A 21,747-nucleotide genomic window follows, 5' to 3' on the forward strand; every position below is an offset into this window, starting at 1 on the left:
CCAAGGTACCCACTCGAATATACCGTACTTGTTCATCAGAATGTAGGTGACTGCTCCAAGCAGACCCGGCAAGCCAAAGGTATAGTGGATGCCACCAGGGTTCTGGATCTGCAGAATGTGGTTCAAACACACCTAGTGACAAAATGGTGTTATAAGCAGATCTATAAGCAAGACCCATAGTTTCTCCTAGTTCTTCCACAGGCTCACTGAAAGATACCATACAGTACATTCACATCCCCCCCAGGAAACATTTCAAATGCCAAGAGGAGAGGCCTGGAGAGATGACCCCGCAGTTAGGAGCACTGGCTGCTCTTTTACAGGTCCTTCAGAACTTCAGGGTCAGTTCTGAGCACCCTCATGGTGGCTTCCCACCATCTGTAATTCTGGTTGTAGCGGATCTGGCCTCTGCATTCTGCATGCGGTCCACAAAGGTATATTCAGGCAAAACTTTCATTCCAATAAAAAATAAATAAAAATCTTGATTTTAAAATCTCAGCCAGAGCCAGGCATTGGTGGTGCACGCCTTTAATGCCAGCACTCTGGAGGCAGAGGCAGGTGGATCTCTGTGAGTTTGAGGCCATCCTGGTCTACAGAGCGAGTTCCAGGACAGCCTCCAAAACAATACAGAGAAACCCTGTCTTGAAAAAATTTTTTTTACATTGGCTTGAATTTTTGTATACTGACACAAACTTAAGGTTACTTTTGTTATACTGTATATGTGTTATAGAAATGATAAGATAAGCGCCGGGCGTTGGTGGCGCACGCCTTTAATCCCAGCACTCGGGAGGCAGAGGCAGGCGGATCTCTGTGAGTTCGAGACCAGCCTGGTCTACAGAGAGAGTTCCAGGACAGCCTCCAAAGCCAGAGAAACCCTGTCTCGAAAAACCAAAAAAAAAAAAAAAAAAAGAAATGATAAGATAAAAAAGTAGGTTATTGAATCTACTTTTAAACCAAAAAAGCAACTACTAGTTTTAAATATTTTACATTGATGCGATTTTTGTACATTGAGACAAACTTAAGGTCATTTTTGTTAGAACACACTGTACATAGATTTCTACACTTGTTCAAGGTATTGTACCTATACAGCTCACTTAACAATGCAATGTAAATTTCTAGTCCTTGAAATTTATTATTATAAACTATATAGAATAATTAAAAATGCAGGAAATAGTCACCTATTACAATCAAACTAGTCATATTAAGTATGCTTTCAAGGTCAAACAGACATATATTTTAGATAGGTAGTCCTCAAATACTTCAGAGTTCGACAAATATGGCATTTAAGATGTTTTATTAACATAAGTTTCTTTTTTATGACAATGAGACATGTCTGCTCCTGGCAGCACCTGAACTTCAGAGGAGATGATGGGCATCAAAGAAACTTCACATGGAGTTTACTTTCTTTGGGGCAAAAGTTAGCCACTGCCAAACTTTGCCAAGACAAGGTAGGACAGCCTTTCAGAATATCCTGCTTCACAGAAAAACCTGTCAGGTATGCTAGACCTGTAGGCTGAAGATGGATGCCCCAACACTGCAGAGGAACCTTGGGTGACTGTCTAATAGCCAGATGTTTCTGTCATTTCTCACAACTTTTGGAAGTTATTTGCTTGTACTTCCTGCTTACTCAAGTGATATTATTTCCTTCTCAAGCCTCTGAGGGAGTTGAAGACTAGATAGTTACAATTTTCCTTGTTAACTAATTCAGAAAAGAAATTCACAAAGAGGTGTAAAGTCTATAAGGCTGACAGACATCAAAGGATTGTTTTGAGTTGGTAATACAAGTTAAGATAGAAAGTGAATTACACAAGACTTTGGACTCACCAAGACAGGATAGATAATGGAGTATTTTCTCTGAATTTGTCAAATACAAATGGACTAGACACTGTTAATGTAATTATTGCCTGTATATAATTGTATATCGTTATTGTACTTATTGTATAGTTTTTCTATGGTAGTTATAACCTTCACTTTTTATTTACACAAAAAGGGGGAAAAGGTAGGAAATATAGGTCTGGAGATCTGTACAGAGAAGAGACAGGAAGTGATGAGGCAGGATCTCAGCCCTTTTGTTCTGAGGATTCAGAGAGGTAAGAGGTGACTTGTGGCTTCTCTGCTTCTCTGATCTTTCAGCTTTTACCTGATATCTGACTCTGGGTTTTTATTGCTAAGACCAGTCAGGATCATGCTCCAGTGGTCATGGTGTCTCTTCACAGCAATAGAAACCCTAAGACAGTAGTTGTCCAGTTCCTTACCGGCAGACACTTGGCTCCCCCAATGGAGATCAACCCAGCTGTGAGGCCCAGCACCATGGCAACCCAAGGAGAAGTAATCAGGAGACATGGGGCGCCCACCGCCACGCCTCCTGCCAGCACTGCATTGTGGAGGTGAACCTGCAAAGAAACAGCTGTGGGTGGGTGAAGCGAGGCTCAGGGCGGGCACACTCTTGCCCACAGCCTGTCAGCACATCGGCCATGAGCGGCCTCCTAATGACCTTCCAGGCTCACAGGTCCTGAAGCCATTCCTTCCTGTCCATTGGCACGAGGCGCCGTTCATCCACAGGTTCCCTGGGGCTCAGGGAGGAGCCTTCTGACCCGGCATCCTGGCCACCCCTTACTAACACACCCTTGAGCACTTAAAAGAGTTCGAGCTATAATCCCAGCACTCACGAGGCTAGGACAGAGCTATCTTGTGGTCAAGACCAGCCTAGGCCATGGGGTAGGATCCTGTCTTTTTTTTTTAACTTTAAAAAGATGTGTTTATTTTTATATTTCTGTGTGAGTGTTTTACTGCATACACATCTGTGCAGTACATGCATGTCTGCTGCTGGTGGAGTCTAGAAGAGGACATCAGATCCTCTGGTAATGGAGCTATCATATCAGTGCTTGGAACCAAACCCAGAGCCTCTGGAAAAGGAGCCAGCGTTCCTAACTTCTGAGCCATCTCTCCAGCCCCAAGATCCTGTCTTTATTTTTTAAGTTTTATTTTTTGATTTATTTATTTATTTTTGGTTTTCTAAGGTAAGGTTTCTCTGTATAGCCTTGGCTGTTCTGGAACTCACTCTGTAAACCAGATTGGCCTCAAACTCAGAGATCCACCTGCCTCTGCCCCTCAAGTGCTGGTATTTAAAGTGTGCGGCACTTAATTTCTTTTTTGTTTTTTGTTTTCTGTTTTTTTTTTTTTTTGCTTTTTTGGGTTTTTTGTTTGTTTGTTTGTTTGTTTTTGGTTTTTCCAAGACAGGGTTTCTCTGTATTGTTTTGGAGGCTGTCCTGGAACTCGCTCTGTGGACCAGGCTGGCCTCGAACTCACAGAGATCCGCCTGCCTCTGCCTCCCGAGTGATGGGATTAAAGGTGTGTGCCCCCAACACCCGGTTTAATTTCTTTTTTTTTAATGAAGCTGGGGGAGGGAATTGTGCCTGTGGGTGCAGTACCTGCAGTGCCAGAAGAGGGCACTAGAGGGCCTAGAGCTGGAGTTTTGGGCATTTGTGAGCCACCCAGTTCCTCTCTGAGAGCAGTGCCGGCTCTTGACCCCTAAGCCATCTCTCCAGCCCTAGAGGTTTTCTTGTTTTGTTTTCATTTATTTAGTGTAGGTGTCAGTGTGAACATGTATTCACCCAAGACAACTTTTGGAAGTCTGTTCTCTCCTCCCACCATATGGGACCTGGGGATCATGTTGGGCTGTTAGCCGCTGAGCCACCGTCAGCCTTCATTCCAGAGTTCCTGTAGGCACTGAGTCAGACCTTAGACCAGGGTCCGGCACAGATCTCAGAAGCCACTGTCACATGTTCATTAATGAAAGCTACTTGCTGCTTAGGCACCTGTATGACCACAGTGGGCTCCAATATGCCGTTTCTGGCTCCTGGGTCAGATATCTACTCTGCTGTCCCTCCCGCTAGACCCAGAGAAGCCTGTCTTCTCTAACCCCTCCATTCCAGGCCTCAGAGCTCTGGGCTTTCACCTGACACCTGCCTCTTTGTCTTCCTAAGCAACTCTGCCTTATTTACTCCTAGACTTCCTGTCACCAACAAGTTCACTTGTGGGTACACCAACCTCCCCTAGTGACTAAATGTGCTGGGGGCCTGTCACCTGTGGACAGCTTCCCCCACACACAGCCCACTCCACTCTACCCCATCTGCCAGCTCTTCCCAGTGCCTCTGCGGGCTGAGCCTGGCTTGTCACTCTCACCCATCCCTCTCCACAAAACGTCCCCACTGTATCTGTGCCAGCACCCATTCACAGAGTACTGTTCGAATATCACCTGCCTTTTCTTCCTTTTCTTTTCTTTTAAGCAGAGTCTTATATAGTCCAGGATGGCCTCAAACTAGATATATAGACCAGGCGGTGGTGGCACAGGCCTTTAATCTCAGCACTCAGGAAGCAGAGGCAAAGGGATTTCTGTGAGTTTGAGGCCAGCCTGGTCTACAGAGCGAGTTCCAGGACAGCCAGGGCTGTTTCACAGAAAAAAAAATGTCTCTAAAAACAAAAACAAACCCTCGATAGCCAAGGATAGTTTAGAACTCCCGTTCCTCCTATTTTTACCCCCTGAGTCCTGGGATCACAGTCAGGTACTAACTACTATGCTCAGTGCTGGGGTTTGAATTCAGGGCCTCAGGCATGCTGGGTAAGCACTCTACCAACTGAGCTCTGTCCCCAGCCCCTGAATTCTCTCTCTCTCAAAAGATGTATTTATTTTACATGTATGAGTGTTTTGCCTGCATGCATGGATGTATGTGTTCCACATGTGTGCCTGGTGCCCAAGGAAGTCAGAAGAGGGCGTTGGATTCCCTGGAATTGGAATTCTGGATGGTTGTGAGCCAACATGTGGGTGCTTGGATCTGAACCTGGATCCTTTGCAAGAACAAGTGCTCTTAACGGTTGGCCCATCTCTGCGGCCTTCCTGCATTGTTAAGGCTCAAAGTACTGATATGGTTTGAACTAACCAGTGGGACTTTAAAAAACAAAGCAGAAAACTTCTTATTGTGTTCATTGCATTCTTAAAACTTCTTTCTTCTTTTGTTCTTGTTTTTCTTTTGAGATTTTTTTTCCTGTGTAGTACAGATACACATGTCATATCCAGAGCTTGGCTCTGCGGGAGCTGTCCGCAAGTATATTAGGCTGTCTTAGAACTCAATTTGTAGATCAGTCTTGCCTCAAACTCACAGAGATCTGACTGCCTCTGCCTTCCGAAAACTGGGATTAGAGGCGTGAGCCACTACTGCTGTCTGGCAAAATTTCTTGAAGGAAGAAGAGAGGCTGGCTAATTTTATTCCAGTTTGTTCTGCTGACTCCTGCTTGTGGTTTGTTGGCTTCAACAACTAGTGGAAACGGGGTCTACAGCCGGGTCTGTGTGACAGTAACATTGATTTAAACACACACATGTGACCATGCAGATACACACACATACACGCACCAGCCCCCAGACAGCCTGTCCAGTCACCAGTATCCTGATGTTCCCAAATGACAGACAAGGAAGGAAGGGCCCATCACAGGATCGCCCCTACCCCCAGCCCCAGCCCGGCCATGTGGGAGAGCTGTCAACATGTGTGTGTTAGGCACAGAGACACATGTCACATCCAGAGCCTGGCCCTGTGGGAGATCTGTAAACATGTATGTTAGGCATAGAGACACATGTTACATCCAGAGCCTGCCCCTGTGTGGGAGCTGTCAATATATGTGTTAGCACAGATACACATGTTACATCCAGAGTCTGGCTCTGTGGGAGCTATCAGCATGTATGTTAGGCACAGAGACACTTGTCACATCCAGAGCCTGGCCCTGTGTGGGAGCTGTCAACATATGTGTTAGCACAGATACACATGTCACATCCAGAGCCTGGCTTGTGGGAGCTGTCAACATGTATGTTAGGCACAGACACACATGCTGCCCAAGAGGTAGCCTCCTCCTCACCATGTTGATCTTTCCCTGGGGGTGACTCAGGGCTGACATGGAGGTGGCTGTCACCGCACTGACTGCAAGGGCATAGTAGGTGTTGAGCACAGCCTTCCTCTTGTCGTTTGGCACCTCCACCAGGACAGAGTTGAAACTTGGCCAGAATATCCACAAGAGGAGGGTTCCTGGAGGGCAGAGCAAGGGTTAGCCAGGATCATGCTCATTTCTGAAATCACCATCTTCAAGGACAGCAGAGGAACAGTCTGAAGCTAGCAAGTGAGTCTGGTCACCTTCCCTGGGTGACTAAATAGTCACCTGAAGATGGGGTTCTGTTCCACCTGATCCCACAGCTGTTTAGTCCCAAATAAACACACAGAGGCTATATTAATTATAAGCTGGCCAATGGCTCAGGCTTCTTATTTATTAACCCATTTCTATTAATCTATATATCTCCACTTTGTCTTGGCTTGCCAGTGATGCCTGGCCCCTTCCTCCCTCAGCAGCTACATGGCCTCTCTCTCTCTCTCTCTCTCTCTCTCTCTCTCTCTCTCTCTCTCTCTCTCTCTCTCTCTCTCTCTCTCTCTCTCTCTCTGGTGACTCTCTGCATTTCTCTTCCCAGCATTCTCCTAGTCTGGTAGACCTGCCTATACCCCCTGCCTGGCTACTTAATGACCAATCAGCATTTATTCATCAACCAATAAGGGAAACATTTATTCACAGTATAACAGAAGGACATCCCCCATCAGTCACCTCTCCCCTCTGAAGTCTCAGGTTGGTGGGAGACAGACACACATTTTCCGACAAGGAATTTAATGCCCAGAGCATTGAATGTAATGCTAGGCCTCACTCCACTCTTCAGCGATCAAACACTTCCTTTTAAAATGCAAGGCAGAGGCTGGAGAGATGGCTCAGTGGTTAAGAGTACCGGCTGCTCTTGCAGAGGACCTGGGTTTCCTTCCCAGAACCGATGGTGGCTCACAGCCATCTGTAACCCCAGTTCTAGGGAATCCAAAGCATGCACATAGCACACATACATGTATGCGGGTGAAATAGTCATACACAAAACTAAAAGAAAAATTTTTTGAGACAGGGTTTCTCTGTGTAGCCCTGGCTGTCCTGGAACTCACTCTGTAGACCAGGTTGACTTTGAACTCACAGAGATCTGCCTGCCTCTGCCTCCTGAATGCTGGGATTAAAGGTGTGCACCACAAGCTGGGCCACATGGTTGCTGGGAATTGAACCCAGGTCCTCTGGAAGAGTATTCAGTGCTCCCAACCACTGAGTCATCTCTCTAGCCCCTACATTAGACTTTAAGTGAGTTTATGCAATATTTTTGTCTCTTACAGAAAGGAAGCCTATGGGCAGGTAAACATTGTGAGTAAGAGCAAGAATTAAAATAAGGAAACAGAGGGAGGAGCTGGAGAGGTGGCTCAGTGGTTAGAGCACTGATGGCTCTTGCAGGGGACCCTGCACCCATATGGTGGCTCACAGCCTCCTTTAACCCTGGTTCTGATGGTCCTGTGCCCTCTTCTGACCTCTGCAGGCATCAGGCTTACAAATGTACACACACATACATGCAGGTGAAACACTCATACGAAATATTTTTTTAAATTTTTTTAAGATTCATTTATTACATGTACAGTGTTCTGCCTACATGCCGGAAGAGGGCACCGGATTGGTTTGTAGATCTTTGTGAGCCACCATGTGGTTGCTGGGAATTGAACTCAGGACCTCTGGAAGAGCAGTCAGTGCGCTTAACCTCTAAGCCATCTCTCCAGCCCCATACGAAATATTTTTTAAAAGATTATACTTTTTAAAAATATAGAGAATAGGTCAGGCAGTAGTGGTGCATACTTTTTTTTTTTTTTTTTGGTTTTACGAGACAGGGTTTCTCTGTATTGTTTTGGAGGCTGTCGTTCCAGCCTGGCCTCGAACTCACAGCGATCCACCTGCCTCTGCCTCCCGAGTGCTGGGATTAAAGGCATGCGCCACACTGCCCGGCCCTCTCTGAACTTTCAGTCTTCCTGTCTCTGCTTTCCAAAGGCTGAGGTCCAGGGGTGACTACCACACCCAAGTCTCCACCGAATATTATTGAAGAGAGGTCCCTAAAAGGAAAGGCTTAATCTAAAGCTACATAAACTCAAGGATATTCTATATAAACCTATGATGTTTATTTATTTATTTATTTATTTATTTTTTGGTTTTTCAAGACAAGGTTTCTCTGTGGCTTTGGAGGCTGTCCTGGAACTCACTCTGTAGACCAGGCTGGCCTCAAACTCACAGAGATCCGCCTGAGATCCGCCTGCCTATGCCTCCCGAGTGCTGAGATTAAAGGCATGCGCCACCAATGCCCGGCCCCTATGATGTATATATATATGTGTATATATATATATATATATGTTTCATAGTTGATATAGAATATATAGTGTATATATAATAACATGGTTCATATATGTAACATAACTACAGTTTATATATAATAACATAATGTGTTATAATATAAAAACTGTATAGAGAGCTACATAAACTCAACAACATTACTAGAAACAAGGGGCCTTGTTGGGCAGTAGTGGCCCATGCCTTTTTTTTTTCTTTTAATTTATTTTGTTTTTTTGTTTTTTTTTTTTTTTTCCGAGACAGGGTTTCTCTGTGGCTTTGGAGGCTGTCCTGGAACTCACTTGGTAGTCCAGGCTGGTCTCGAACTCACAGAGATCCGCCTGCCTCTGCCTCCGGAGTGCTGGGATTAAAGGCGTGCGCCACCAACGCCCGGCTTTAATTTATTTATTAGGTACAATGTTCTGTCTGCATGTATGCCTGCAGGTCAGAAGACTGCACCAGATCTCACTACAGATGGTTGTGAGCCATCATGTGGTAGCTGGAAATTGAACTCAGGACTGACCTCTGGAAGACCAACTAGTGTTCTTAACCACAGAGCCATCTCTCCAGCCTGTGGTACACACCTTTAATCTTCGCACTCAAGAGGCAGAAGCAGGCAGATATCTGTGAGTTCGAGGCCAGCCCAGTCTATAGAGTGAGTTCCAGGACAGCCTCCAAAGCTACAGAGAAACCCTGTCTCGAAAAACCAAAAAAAAAAAAAAAAAAAAAAAGAGAGAGAGCTGACATTGGAAATGTACATTTTAAATCCCCACGAGGGCTGGAGAGATGGCTCAGAGGTTAAGAGCACTGACTGCTCTTCCAGGGGCCCTGAGTTCAATTCCCAGCAACCACATGGTGGCTCATAACCATCTACAATTCAATCTGGTGCTCTCTTCTGGCGTGTAGACAGAACACTGTATATGTGATAAATAAGCAAATCTTTTAAGAAAAAAAAACAAGCCAAACCAAACAAACAAACAAAAACCTAAAGGGCCTTTATGGAAGGAACCAGTATTCTCAGGTCATAGGCCAAGGAGAGATTTCTCAGCAGGATGTGTTCTCAACTCTGTTCAGACTGGAGACTACCCTGCCCTTTTGTCCTTACCTAGCATAGCAAACAGACTGGAGCTTGTAGCCATCTGAACCTTCTCTGTCTGGGCTTCTTCATCCAGTCCCCTGGGCAAAGACCTGGAGAGGCACCAGGCCACAAGCAGCCCAAAATAGGCCCCAAACACGTGCCCGTACATGGTGAAGATGTGGCCGTCCACCTGCAATGGAACACGGCGGCTTGGTGAGTGTCCCGGGCCTGTGTAAAGAGGTCAGCCTTGCTGCGCTTCCTGCGGAAGGTTTGACTTGAACTCTGACCTGGTGTTCAGAGCTTATGCAGGCCAGTCAGCTGCCCTCCCCTTGGAGAAGCCCACCACGCACGGGTAGACCTGGAGTGACAGAGTGATGATGGATGACACGGCCTGTCTTATAACTCACCACAGCCAGGTTCATGCTAATCATGCCTCATGCATAGCAAATTTAATAAGCCCTAGGCCTCATTCTTAATGGATTTAGGGTAAAGGCTGTCTTCAGGGTCTCCCCAAACACTCAGAACTGATCGGCTCTTTACCCACTCCCCACTGATGCTACCTTGGCCAAAGCCACCTTCACAGACACCCCAGATTTCTGCAATAACCTCCCAGCTGAACTTCCGGTTCCCAGCCTTGTCCCTATTGACTATTCTCTAAACAGCTGCAGACCCCGCCGCTTCCCAGCTCAGAATCATCCAGTGGCTTCCATCTCACTCAGAGTGACTGACTGTCCTTTGCCTGACTCTGTGAGGTCTGCTCTTTCTCCCACCCAACCCTCTTCCCTCCACACCCTCTCCCAGTCGGCACACCTCCAGCCCTCTCTCACCTCAGGTAGTTCAACAGCTTAAGTGCTGTTTCCCTGGGCAGAGGGGGATGGGCAGGGAGGAAGTGGTGTGCCCTAGGTGGGGAGTAGGGTACACATCTGTCTGCTTCCTATTATCACCAAGGGGCAAGACGTGTGAAGCAAGAGACACAGAGGCCTCTGGACAGATGCAATCTACCACACACCCTGCTGGGGCTGGCCGCTGTTGCCAGACACCCTCCAGGGCTGGCCTCACGATTTGCCTGATGATACTTTCCTACCTCTCTGCCTGCTGTCTTATCCAGCCCCTCACATCTCTGCCTCACCCTCCTTTGTTTTATGATTCCCTATTGAGTTTGTCCCTATCTATCATGACACATCTTTTACTCACTTCATTTTTTTATTGGTAACTGTTTCTTCCGCAGCAGGTTTCCCTGAACTTGTGCTTCCCCATGGTCACAAGAGTGCCTGGTACATAATAGGTACTTGGTAAGTACTTCTCAAATGGGTGGATGAGGCTAAAGCACCCTTACCCATGCATAAAGATGCAAGCCTGTACTGCTTCTTCCTAAGGACCAGAAAGAGGACATGCCTGTACTCAAGAGGATGCTGTGAGTTCAGGGCCAACCTGGGCTACAGGACAAAGACCCTGTCTCAGATACATCTAAGATTGGAGTTCATACATAGTCCATTCAGCTGAACCCAAGCACAAAGCCCTGGGTTCAATCCCCAACATCATCTAAACTGGGGCACATGTCTTTAATCCCAGCACTCAGGAGACAGAGGCAAGTGGATGGCTGTGAATTCAAGGCCAGGCTGATCTACATAATGAGTTCCAGGACAGCCAGAGCTACAAAGTGAAACCCTGCCCCCAAAACTAAATAGGTAAATAAATAAACAAAGAAGCAAACAAACAAGAACGTTGGGGCTGGAAAGACAGCCCAGCAGCTAAGAACATTTGTTCTTTCAGAGTGAGGCACTAAGAAAAAAAAAAAAAGTAAACAAAAGGGCTCAGATGTTAAGAGCTCTGGCTGCTCTTCCTAAGGTCCTGAGTTCAATTCCCAGCAACCACATGGTAGCTCACAACCATTTATAATGAGGTCTGTGCCCTCTTCTGGCCTGAAAGCATACATGCAGGCAGAACACTGTGTACCTAATAAAATCTTTGAAAAAATAAAGTAAGCAAAAAGAGAAGGTTACATGGTGCTGGAGAGATGGCTCAGTAGTTAAGAGCACTGGCTGTTCTTCCAGAGGTCCTGAGTTCAATTCCGAGCAACCACATGGTGGCTCACAACCATCTATAATGAGATCTGGTGCCCTCTTCTGGTATGCAGGCAGAACACTGTATACATAATAAATAAAACAAATAAATAAAATCTAAATATAAAAAAAGAAGGTTACAGACATTACTCAAGAATAAATCAGAGCCTGGTCTACAAGAGCTAGTTCCAGGACAGCCTCCAAAGCCACAGAGAAACCCTGTCTCGAAACCCCCCCCCCCAAAAAAGAATAAATCAGGTGACTGCGTGGTGGTGGTGCACGACTTGGATCTCAGCACTCAGGAGGCAGAGGTGGGTGGATCTCTGTGAGTTCTCAGAAGCATAGTCTACAAAATGAAACCCTGTCTCCAAAACAAACAAACAAAAAAGTATTCTTATTCTTATTCTTATTCTTTTTTTTTTTTTTTTGGTTTTTCTAAACAGGGTTTCTCTGTGGCTTTGGAGGCTGTCCTGGAACTAGCTCTGTAGAACAGGCTGACCTCGAATTTACAGAGATCCACCTGCCTCTGCTTCCCGAGTGCTGAGATTAAAGGTGTGTGCCAAAGCCACAGAAAACCCTGTCTCGAAATACCAAAAAAAAAAAAAAAAAGTAAGAGCTAGTTAGTAATAAGTTTGAGCTATTGGCCAAGCATTTATAATTAATATTAAGTCTCTGAGTAGGTTATTTGGGAAGCGGCTGCTGGGACTGAAAAATTTCTGCTTATACCTTCTCAGTTCTGGGATTACAGGTGTTTGTCTCATCTGGCCTTACCCTGTCTTGATGACTTCATTTTATCGTGAAGATTATGTTTTGCTAGTGGCAGCTGGCTGGACCCAAGGCTACCATAACACAGGCTCTGTCCCTCCTCTCTTGAACTGAAACTGAGGGAGAAGAGTGTTGCTTGTACAGGACCTGGGACCTAGCAACAGTGGAAAGAGCGGGACAGATGGACCCCATTCTTCAGGAAAGGGAAAGTTACTGTTCTGGGAGGAGTGTACCCAAATGATCTGGGCATCTGCGGCCTCGGAGGGCTTTCCTGTCCATTTCTCGTCACTTTTGGCGTCTAACTGCACTTTCTGGACTTGGAGAGTCTACTAAAGTCCCATAATTCTGCCTAATAAACCATCAGTGAGCTGAGGCTGGACCCAAGCTGAAGGGCGCCCCTTCCTTCTATGGCTTTGGCTCCCTGTTCTGCTCTTGGCTCTGCAAATAGCCCCACCTGTCATTGCTCTTGGACCCTGCATCCTCTCCTGGGAGTACCCCAACACTCTCCTTCTTCTGCACATGTCCTAGAGAGGCGGCACATGGTCTGAGCACTGACCACAGACCCCCTAGGGCCAGGGAAGGTGACCTGCCACCTCACTGCCTGCTCTTGTCACTGCGGATGGTCACCGCTCCCCATCCTCCCACCCCACCCTGCAGCTGACCTGACCTTGTGTCCCCCTGAGGACATCCAAGCAAGCGTCCTCCCTCTGCCATTGTGGGTGGGCCCCACCCCAGAGCTGGCAGACCATCCTGTCTCCCCGCCCCCACCCCTCCAGCTCTCCCCACTGTGAAAGCACTAAACAAATCCTTTCCTTCTCTGCTTCAGAGATATGACACTTTGAGTTCATCTTTCTGTCTTAGCTGTTTTTCCAGATTAGTCTAACTGATATGGCAGCATCGCCCATGTTTTTTTTTTACTTTGAATAACACTTTTTTATTTATTTTATATAGCATCACCCATCTTAAGCAAAGTTTCCCTTGCCCTCATTCTGTACCCCAATATCTGCTCCATTTCCCTGCTGATCCTCACCCTCCCCATCTCACCCTCCTCTCTCTAGACAAGGTTTTTATTTGCTTGTTTGTTTTTTGGGTTTTGTTTTTCAAGACAGGGTTTCTTTGTATTGTTTTGGAGACTGTCCTGGCACTCTCTCTGTAGACCAGGCTGACCTTGAACTCACAGAGATCCACCTGCCTCTGCCTCCCGAGTGCTGGGATTAAAAGCGTGCGCCACCAACGCCCGGCGACAAGGTTTTTGTATGAACTTATTCTGAGGAGACGAAAACAGTGAACAAATGTCTTTCACCTCAAAGAAATCACTAACATTCTCTCCCTCCCTCCCTCTCCCTCTCTCTCTCTCTCTCTCTTCCTCCCTCCCCTCCCCTCCTGGCTAGCCTTTTATCAGCTTGACACAAGCTGGAGTCATCTGACAGGAGGAAGCCTCAGTTGAGGAAACGCCCCCACCAGACTGGCCTGTGCGTTTTCTTGACCGATGGCTGAGACAGCACCCTTCCTTAGTGAGCACACTTCTTGTTCCTATTAATTCTTCCTATTAATTCTTCTAAGTAGATATTACTTCTGATCCCTTGGACTCAACTGAACCACCAACATGGATGGCCAAAGTGCATACATATTTTGTGGGGATTTTTTTTTAAGATTTATTTATTATGTATACAGTGTTCTGCCTCCAGGTCAGAACAGGGCACCAGATCTCATTACAGATGGTTGTGAGCCACCATGTGGTTGCTGGGAATTGAACTCAGGACCCCTGGAAGAGCAGTCAGTGATCTTAACCTCTGAACCATCTCTCCAGCCCTTGTGGGGATTTAAAATGTACATTTCCAATGTCAGCTCTCTTTTTTTTTTTTTTTTTTTTTTTTTTGGTTTTTCGAGACAGGGTTTCTCTGTAGCTTTGGAGGCTGTCCTGGAACTCACTCTGTAGACCAGGCTGGCCTCGAACTCACAGGATCCACCTGCCTCTGCCTCCAGAGTGCTGGGATTAAAGGCGTGCGCCACCAACGCCCGGCTCCAATGTCAGCTCTCTTAAAGGAGAGTCTTTCAGAACTAATTTTTTATTTGATAGATAATTTTTTAAAGGTTTATTTATTATGTAGACAGTGTTCTGTCTGCATGTATGCCTGCAGGCCAGAAGAGGGCACCAGATCTCATTACAGATGGTTGTGAACCACCATGTGGTTCCTGGGAAATGAACTCAGGACCTCTGGAAGAACAGCCAGTGCTCTTAACCTCTGAGCCATCCTTCCAGCCCCTTTGATATATAATTTTTATGTTACTGTCTCATTTTAATACTATGCTACTACCCAGACAAAAGCATGCTAATTAAATGAATACAGAATTGTGGATTTGAGCAACAAATAACAATAATGTCACACCAGTCTGTTTTGATGTAGGAAATCTCAATGCCCTGGGTAGTCAATAAAAGTTCAAAGGTCATCAATAGAATTCTGTAGCATTCCCTACTCCCTTTTGCTTTATTTTATATCTTTGAATCATTGGCAAGAACTGTGGTGTACTGTTTTTTGTTCCTATATTCAAAATTTCAGATGCATGTATACAGCATGGAGCAACTGGAGAAGTCAAGACAGTCTAAAGGGACCATGGGAGGGAGATGTGAATAGGGGCCAGCCTGGTCTACAGAGTGAGTTCCAGGACAGGCTCCAAAGCTACAGAGAAACCCTGTCTCGAAAAACCCAAACACACAAACAAAAACCCTAGAATAAACCCTTGCTCCCCCAAGTTGCTTCGGTCGTGGTATTTATCACAGCAACAGAAACCATCGCTAAGACCCTCTCTCTTTGCAGTTTGGTGTGTGATGTGGTGGGGGGCACATACTCAACTGCACCTAGATTTTGCAGGAGTGCTAGGAATTTGAACTCAGATCCTCATGCTGGGCAGCATCACCCTTACCCAAGGAGCCCTCTCTGCAGCCCACCACACTTCTCTCATCTTGAAGATCTCTGTCATATCAGTGAATTAATATACTTACTCCCCAGACCTCTGAGGTAGTAGCATCACCCTCCTGGGACAGCTGAAGAGCCTGAGGCTCCAAGAAGTTATAGTGATGGGGGGAGTGCTGGGGTGCACACCCCAGTCTGACATGAAGTCCAGGGTTCTCCTCCTGATACAGGAAGAGACTCTGGTACCCATGTGGCCATGCTGCTGTGAAACTATGTGGTTTGGAGTAGTTCCTTCCCCTCTCTAGGCATTGGCTTTATATTCTCAGATGTGAGAAAAGCCAGCCATATCATCAGTCAGGATCACAGCAGTCAGAGTTAGGGCAGAGGAACCGGGAGAGACATTAGGACTGGCACCATTAAAGCTGGCTTCAAACCCAGACTTTCAACACTCTCCCCTGATGAGAAAGTTATGCTACATCGTAATGAACACAATGGCTGCTCTAAAAGAAGTCACTAGGACTGGGCAGTGGTGGCTCATGCCTTTAATCCTAGCACTCTGGGAGTTCTAGGCCAGCCTGATCTACAGAGTGAGTTCTAGGACAGCCAGAGCTGTTATACAGAGAAACCCTGTCTCAAAAAACTAAAACAAAAAAAAAATAAAATAAGACATTCAATATGAACTTGTTGACCACTGCCTTGGCAGCTCTGTGCTCTGACTACTCTTGGTTGTTGACTACATCTAGAATTAACTAAAACCTAGGTACTTCTTTTTTTATGATTTCGTTATTTTTGTTTCATGTGCTTTCATGTTTTGCCTGCATGTATGTCTATGTGAAGTTGTTGGGTCCCCTGAAACTGGAATTACAGGCAGTTAGGAGCTGCCATGTGGGTGCTGGGAACTGAAACAGGTCCTCTTGAAGGGCAGCTGTCTCTCCAGACTCGAGGCTAGTTACGTCTGTGAGTAATTTTCCTTTTGCTTTTCTTCTTTTTTTCTCTCTTTCTTTTCTTTTTTTTTTGTTTTGATTTTTTGTATATATTCAGTTCTGTTTCTCTAGAGAACCCTGACTAACACACTCTGGGAATCCATCTTATGTGCGAATACCATAATAATCTTGGGACACTTGAGGCCTTCACTTGCTGTGTTTAACATTCAGAGGCGTCTAATGACTTTCAGCTCCACTTGGAGCCTATCTTTATTTTTAAAACTGTAAAACCTCGTCAAGGAGCATCAGTGTCCTGTCTCCCTACCTTCTCCAAAGCCCCCTGGCACCCCTGGGACTCACATGGAAGGTGTTCTTGATAACAAGCCTGGTGACTCCAAAGGCCGATGCCTCCATCAGCACCATCACAGCCAGCTGAACCAAGTTGGCCTTCCCAAGGACAGCAACTGCTGAGATGAGAACAGGCACTGTGCTCATGGTACCTGTCTGGATGCTGGGGGAGAGAGGAGAGAGAGAGAGATGCTCATGGTACCTGTCTGGATGCTGGGGGAGAGAGGTAAGAGAGAGAGATGCTCATGGTACCTGTCTGGATGCTGGGGGAGAGAGGAGAGAGAGAGAGATGTTCATGGTACCTGTCTGGATGCTGGGGGAGAGAGGAGAGAGAGAGAGAGATGCTCATGGTACCTGTCTGGATGTTGGAGGGGAGGAGAGAGAGAGAGAGATGCTCATGGTACCTGTCTGGATGCTGGGGGAGAGAGGAGAGACAGAGAGAGATGCTCATGGTACCTGTCTGGATGTTGGAGGGGAGGAGAGAGACAGAGATGCTCATGGTACCTGTCTGGATGCTGGGGGAGAGAGGGGAGAGAGAGAGAGATGCTCATGGTACCTGTCTGGATGCTGGGGGGGAGGAGAGACAGAAAGAGAGAGAGAGACAGAGACAGAGACAGAGACAGAGACAGAGACAGAGACAGACCCAGTAAGGAAGAGCACCTCTCATTCATCAGGTCCCCCCACAGGAGGGCTGCTGCAACAGAATGGGGACCTGCTCTATCCCTCACCTGGACGACACCTGTGGTCTGAGTTCTCTTTGCATACACCCATGGCACAGGGAGGCCCACAGGCTCAGAGCCTCTGCTACAAATGTCACTGTGATTCAAAGTGGCTGCTTCTTCCCCAGGGACATGGCTGTCTGAATTCCACCCCAAGCCCACTCTCAGACGCTCCATAGAGGGCGCTCTGTACCTGCTGGCCTGGCCCGCCACCGTCCTAATTTCTCTCCTGGAGGTGGAGCCTGGGTTTGGCAGCTTGAAAGTAGAATAAACCTGGTTTCCCATCCCAGCTCTACCACCCAAGCAGCTACTTAATCCCATAAAGCATGGGATTAGGAACGACCATATGTGTTTCCCTGAACTTGGGCAGGGGTTAGAAGGAAGTCTTTGGATACGTGTATCTATCTAAGGCAAAGACAGGCAGGCATGTAAGGGGATTCATGAATAGAGACTGGCATTATGAAGACTGTCAAACCCTTCCTCTCCTGGACAAATGTGCAGGCTCAGTGTGGGGAGTCAGGTAGAGAAAAATGCTCTTTTGTTTTTTGTTTTTGTTTTTCAAGACAGGGTTTCCCAGTAGCTATGGTGCCAGTACTGGAACTCCCTTTGTAGTCTAGGCTGGCCTCGAACTCACAATGATCTGCCTGCCTCTGCCTCCCGAGAGCTGGAATTAAAGGCCTGTGCCGCCACCACCCAGCTAATAAATACATTTTTTTTAAAAGTACATCCCTGGAACCTGGTGTGTGGATAAATTGGCACAAAGCCCCGAGTCTGATCCCCACTACCACATAAATCAGGTGTGATAGTGCACACCTGTAATCTCAGCACTCAGAAGGTTGAGGCAGGAGGATCAGAAGTTCAAGGCCATCCTCAGCTACATAGTGAATTTGGGACCTGTCCATGTTACATGAGCCTAAGTAGCAGAAAAAAAAAATCACCAATGGTTGGGGCTGGGGCTCAGGCGCAGAGCGCTTGCCTAGCATTTGCAAAGGCCCTAGTCTGACCCCCAACACCAGGTGTGTGGAGAGCTGGACATTACTCACTGAAGGGCCCTTATGTTTTCATTTTTATCCCAGTGAACATTTACCAAGTTCTTACTGTGGGAGGGATTCCGAAGGCAGGGACCCATTTGGTACCAAGCCAAGTAGCCCATGTTTGAGTCAGGCCATCAGGAGAGGGGGTGGTCTCTGTCCCTAATTCAAGGAGCAGGGCAGGCAAAGCCCACTGGTCCAGCCCGGCCTGACAGGCAGTTGGGTGCCACTGTTCAACCCTGCAAAGTCGGTGCCTCAGCTGGGAGGATCCAAACGGCTTTTGGTAGAATGGTAACTGGGTAGCAGGGAGGACAACAGGTCCCTGTGGACATCACAGGGAGCAGTCCTGAAATGCCCTGCTCTGGTTTGTTTGTGTGCCAAAGGCTAATATCTGTGTGACCTGTTTGTGTGCCAAGGGCTAATATCTGTGTGAAGCCCTAGCGGTGACTGCCACTGTGAGAACCCCAGGGTGTCCTTCGACACAACCCAAGGGGTATGCAATCCCCACAGGCAGGAGCTCTAAGCCTTTAAAAAAGTCATTTTTAAACATGGGTTGTGTCCTAGCCCAGGCTGGCCTCAGACTCACCGTGTAGCTGAGGGTGACCTTGAAAACTCCTGATCGTCCTGCTTCCTACCTCCTCTTCCAAAGCACTGGGATTACTGAGTGTGTCATAATATCCAGGTTTTTTGTTAGTTAGTTTCTTTGTTTTGTTTTGTTTTATTTTTTTTTTTATTTTTGCAGTTTTGGGAATAAACCCAGGGCTTCATGCACGTTAGGCAAGCACTCTGCTAACTCAACTGCATTTGAAAAGGAATGGACCCAGCACTCGGGAGGCAGAGGCAGGCGGATCACTGTGAGTTCGAGACCAGCCTGATCTACCGAGCGAGTTCCACGACAGCCTCCAAAGCCACAGGGAAACCCTGTCTCAAAAATAAAAAAAAAAAAAGAAAAGAAAAGAAAAGAAAAAGAAAAGGAATGGACCATTTAACATCATGACGGCTCTCCAGTGTGTGGGGAAGCTGGAAGGAAGTTAAAATCTTATGACCCCAGCTGCATGACCCCAGCCACGTGTCTTACCCTCTCTAAGCCTTTATTTCCTTACCTGTATATGAGCTTGGAAATCGATCCAGCCAACAAAACATTCTCGAGGAAAATATAACCTAGTTCATTCTATCAAGTATTTAGTTCCCCTTTAGTGTAGAGTCCCACATGAATTATCTGTCTGTCTACTATCTGTGGTGGCTAGTTTAGAATCACCTTGTAAGAGGGGACCCTTTTTTTTTTTTTTTTTTTTTTTTGGTTTTTACGAGACAGGGTTTCTCTGTATTGTTTTGGAGGCTATCGGTCCAGACCGGCCTCGAACTCACAGAGATCCGCCTGCCTCTGCCTCCCGAGTGCTGGGATTAAAGGCGTGCGCCACCGCCCGGCAAGAGGGGACCCTTATTGAGGAATTGTCTCCATCAGATTGGCCTGAGGGGCATTTTCTTAATTGCTAGTTGAAGTGGGAAGATGCTGCTGCTAACCCAGACAAAAGGGCCACCGCAGGAGGAAGCTAGGAAGCTCGTTCGCTCTTGCCTGCCCATCCCTCCCTCCTGCCACAGAGGAGGTCCACCCTGCTACTGCTGATTCCTTTGCTGATGGAAGAACCAGCATTTCCAGACTTCCACTGTGGACCAGCCGCTCTCTAGGACTGAGCTAGGACCGGGCTGTCCACCACTGGCATGTGACAGACACTATGGGACTACACCAACGTCTGGGGCACCCTGTCTCAAGGATCAAGTAACTACCATCTTCTCTGCCTCTCAGGGTGGGACACGTTATTGTTATCGTTGTTCTTTTAAAGACAGGGTTTCTCTGTGTAGCCCTGACTATCCTGGAACTCACTCTGTAGACCAGGCTGGCCTCAAACCCAGAGATCACCTGCCTCTACCTCCCTAGTGCTGGTATTAAAGGTGTGCACCACCACCGCGCAGCTGTTATGATTTTAATGTAAGCTAATTCAATATTTTAAAAATATACATATATGTGTGTATACATATATATAATATACACATATTCATCCTATTGGCTCTGTTCCTCTGAGAGCCCTGACTAATCTGTATCTATCAATCATCTGTTAGTCATCTCATCTTTATTAATCACCGGTCACATATCAATCTGATTTTCCCTGTATAAACATCATCCCAGTTAACACAGAGTGTGTACAGGCTAGCTGTGCCAGTTTGTACCATCTCATTTAAATACATCTGCACGGATTGGTGTTGGTTTAAAGAAAATAAAGGTGTGACTGTTTCCTGTCTACTGGCATCTCAGCTGAGTCCTCTTCCTTCCTTCCTCCCTCCTCTCCTTGACTTCCTGGTCTCCCCCTCCTCTCTCCTCTCCCCCTCTGCCTCTTCTTCCTCCTCCTTTTGTTTTCTCATTGTAGGCTGGGCATGGAAGCCAGGGCTGTCACACAATCAGATGCATTAAAAGCAAAACAGGGAGAATCCGGGGAGGGCTATAACACCAGATGCCTGGGTACCACAGAGTTGGAACGCCCAGTAGGGTCCAATTAAATTAGATTTTTGTGTAAATAATGAAAATCTTCTAGAAAAAGTATGTCCCGCCGGGCGCTGGTGGCGCACGCCTTTAATCCCAGCCCTTGGGAGGCAGAGGCAGCTGGATCTCTGTGAGTTCGAGGCCAGCCTGGTCTACAGAGTGAGTTCCAGGACAGCCTCCAAAGCCACAAAGAAACCCTGTCTCGAAAAAAACCAAAAAAAAAAAAAAAAAGTATGTCCCAAGTATTTTGTGATGGATGTCAGAGCTAGAATGAGAGACGCCCTGGTCTTCTAGAACCTTCTCTGTCTGCATTCTAAGCACCCAAAACAACCCAGCTGTTTTCAGTTACCTCGACAGACTCATGGTCACTTCCTGTATGAAGCTGTGGTTCAGGAAACGGTCCAGCAAGATTGACCACTGCACCCCGAGGGTCAACACAAAGAGGTTGAAGGCCACACTGCTCCAGCTGTGTCTCCGAAAAGACGAGGAAAGGAAACCGAAGCCCAGGGCTGCCATAAGGGTCAAATCCGGGATGACTGTGAAAAGGAAAGGAGAGGAGTGGGTGAAGACAAAGCAAGAACGGGTGAGACTTGGACAGAATGGCCACTGGAAGGCACAGCTGAGAGCATTTACAGGAACTTGGTCAAAGCAGAATTGCCTCTCTGCTTTGGGCCTCAACTTTCTCATCTGAGTAGTGGGGCCATGACTACTGAGCACACAGGACTGAGGTAGGGGTAGATGAGAGAAAGCTCGTGAAGTGCTTCAGGCAGATGGGAGCACACAGGAAATGGACAACATTTATGAGGGATAAACACTCTGATGTGGACAAATGCGGTGTCAGGGTGCCTGCTCGGCCCACCATTGGCATTCAGTGAAGGTATTTGCTCTGGGATTGTGCGCAGGCTTCTACCCTGGTTGTACACACAGCCTCAGCAGCTGAGCAGTCAAGGTGAGATAGAGAAGAGAAGACAGGTGTAGCCTCAGAGTTACTGTGGCACAAGCCAGCCCGTCTTCCTAAGAAGCAGGGATGCGGGTGAAATAGGTCAGTTGAAATAGGTACTTGTCCCACAAACCTGGGGACCTGACTTTGACGTGAATACACAG

At 46.9% G+C, this 21,747-nt stretch overlaps 1 protein-coding gene across 1 annotated transcript in view; it reads right to left on the minus strand.

The window, feature by feature from the left end:
- The window catches only part of Rhce (Rh blood group CcEe antigens), a 37,392-nt gene that overhangs the window by 3,687 nt on the left and 11,958 nt on the right, over positions 1–21,747 (minus strand). The window contains exons 2-7 of the mRNA XM_040756370.1: positions 20,993–21,179; positions 16,367–16,517; positions 9,368–9,530; positions 5,905–6,071; positions 2,253–2,390; positions 14–132 (exon numbers count right to left, since the gene is read on the minus strand). Of these exons, the coding sequence (XP_040612304.1) occupies positions 14–132; positions 2,253–2,390; positions 5,905–6,071; positions 9,368–9,530; positions 16,367–16,517; positions 20,993–21,179 (925 nt within the window). The remainder of the gene's footprint in view (positions 1–13; positions 133–2,252; positions 2,391–5,904; positions 6,072–9,367; positions 9,531–16,366; positions 16,518–20,992; positions 21,180–21,747) is intronic.

Source organism: Mesocricetus auratus, unplaced genomic scaffold (assembly GCF_017639785.1).
Source record: "Mesocricetus auratus isolate SY011 unplaced genomic scaffold, BCM_Maur_2.0 Super-Scaffold_100014, whole genome shotgun sequence".
Taxonomy (NCBI): Eukaryota; Metazoa; Chordata; class Mammalia; order Rodentia; family Cricetidae; genus Mesocricetus; species Mesocricetus auratus.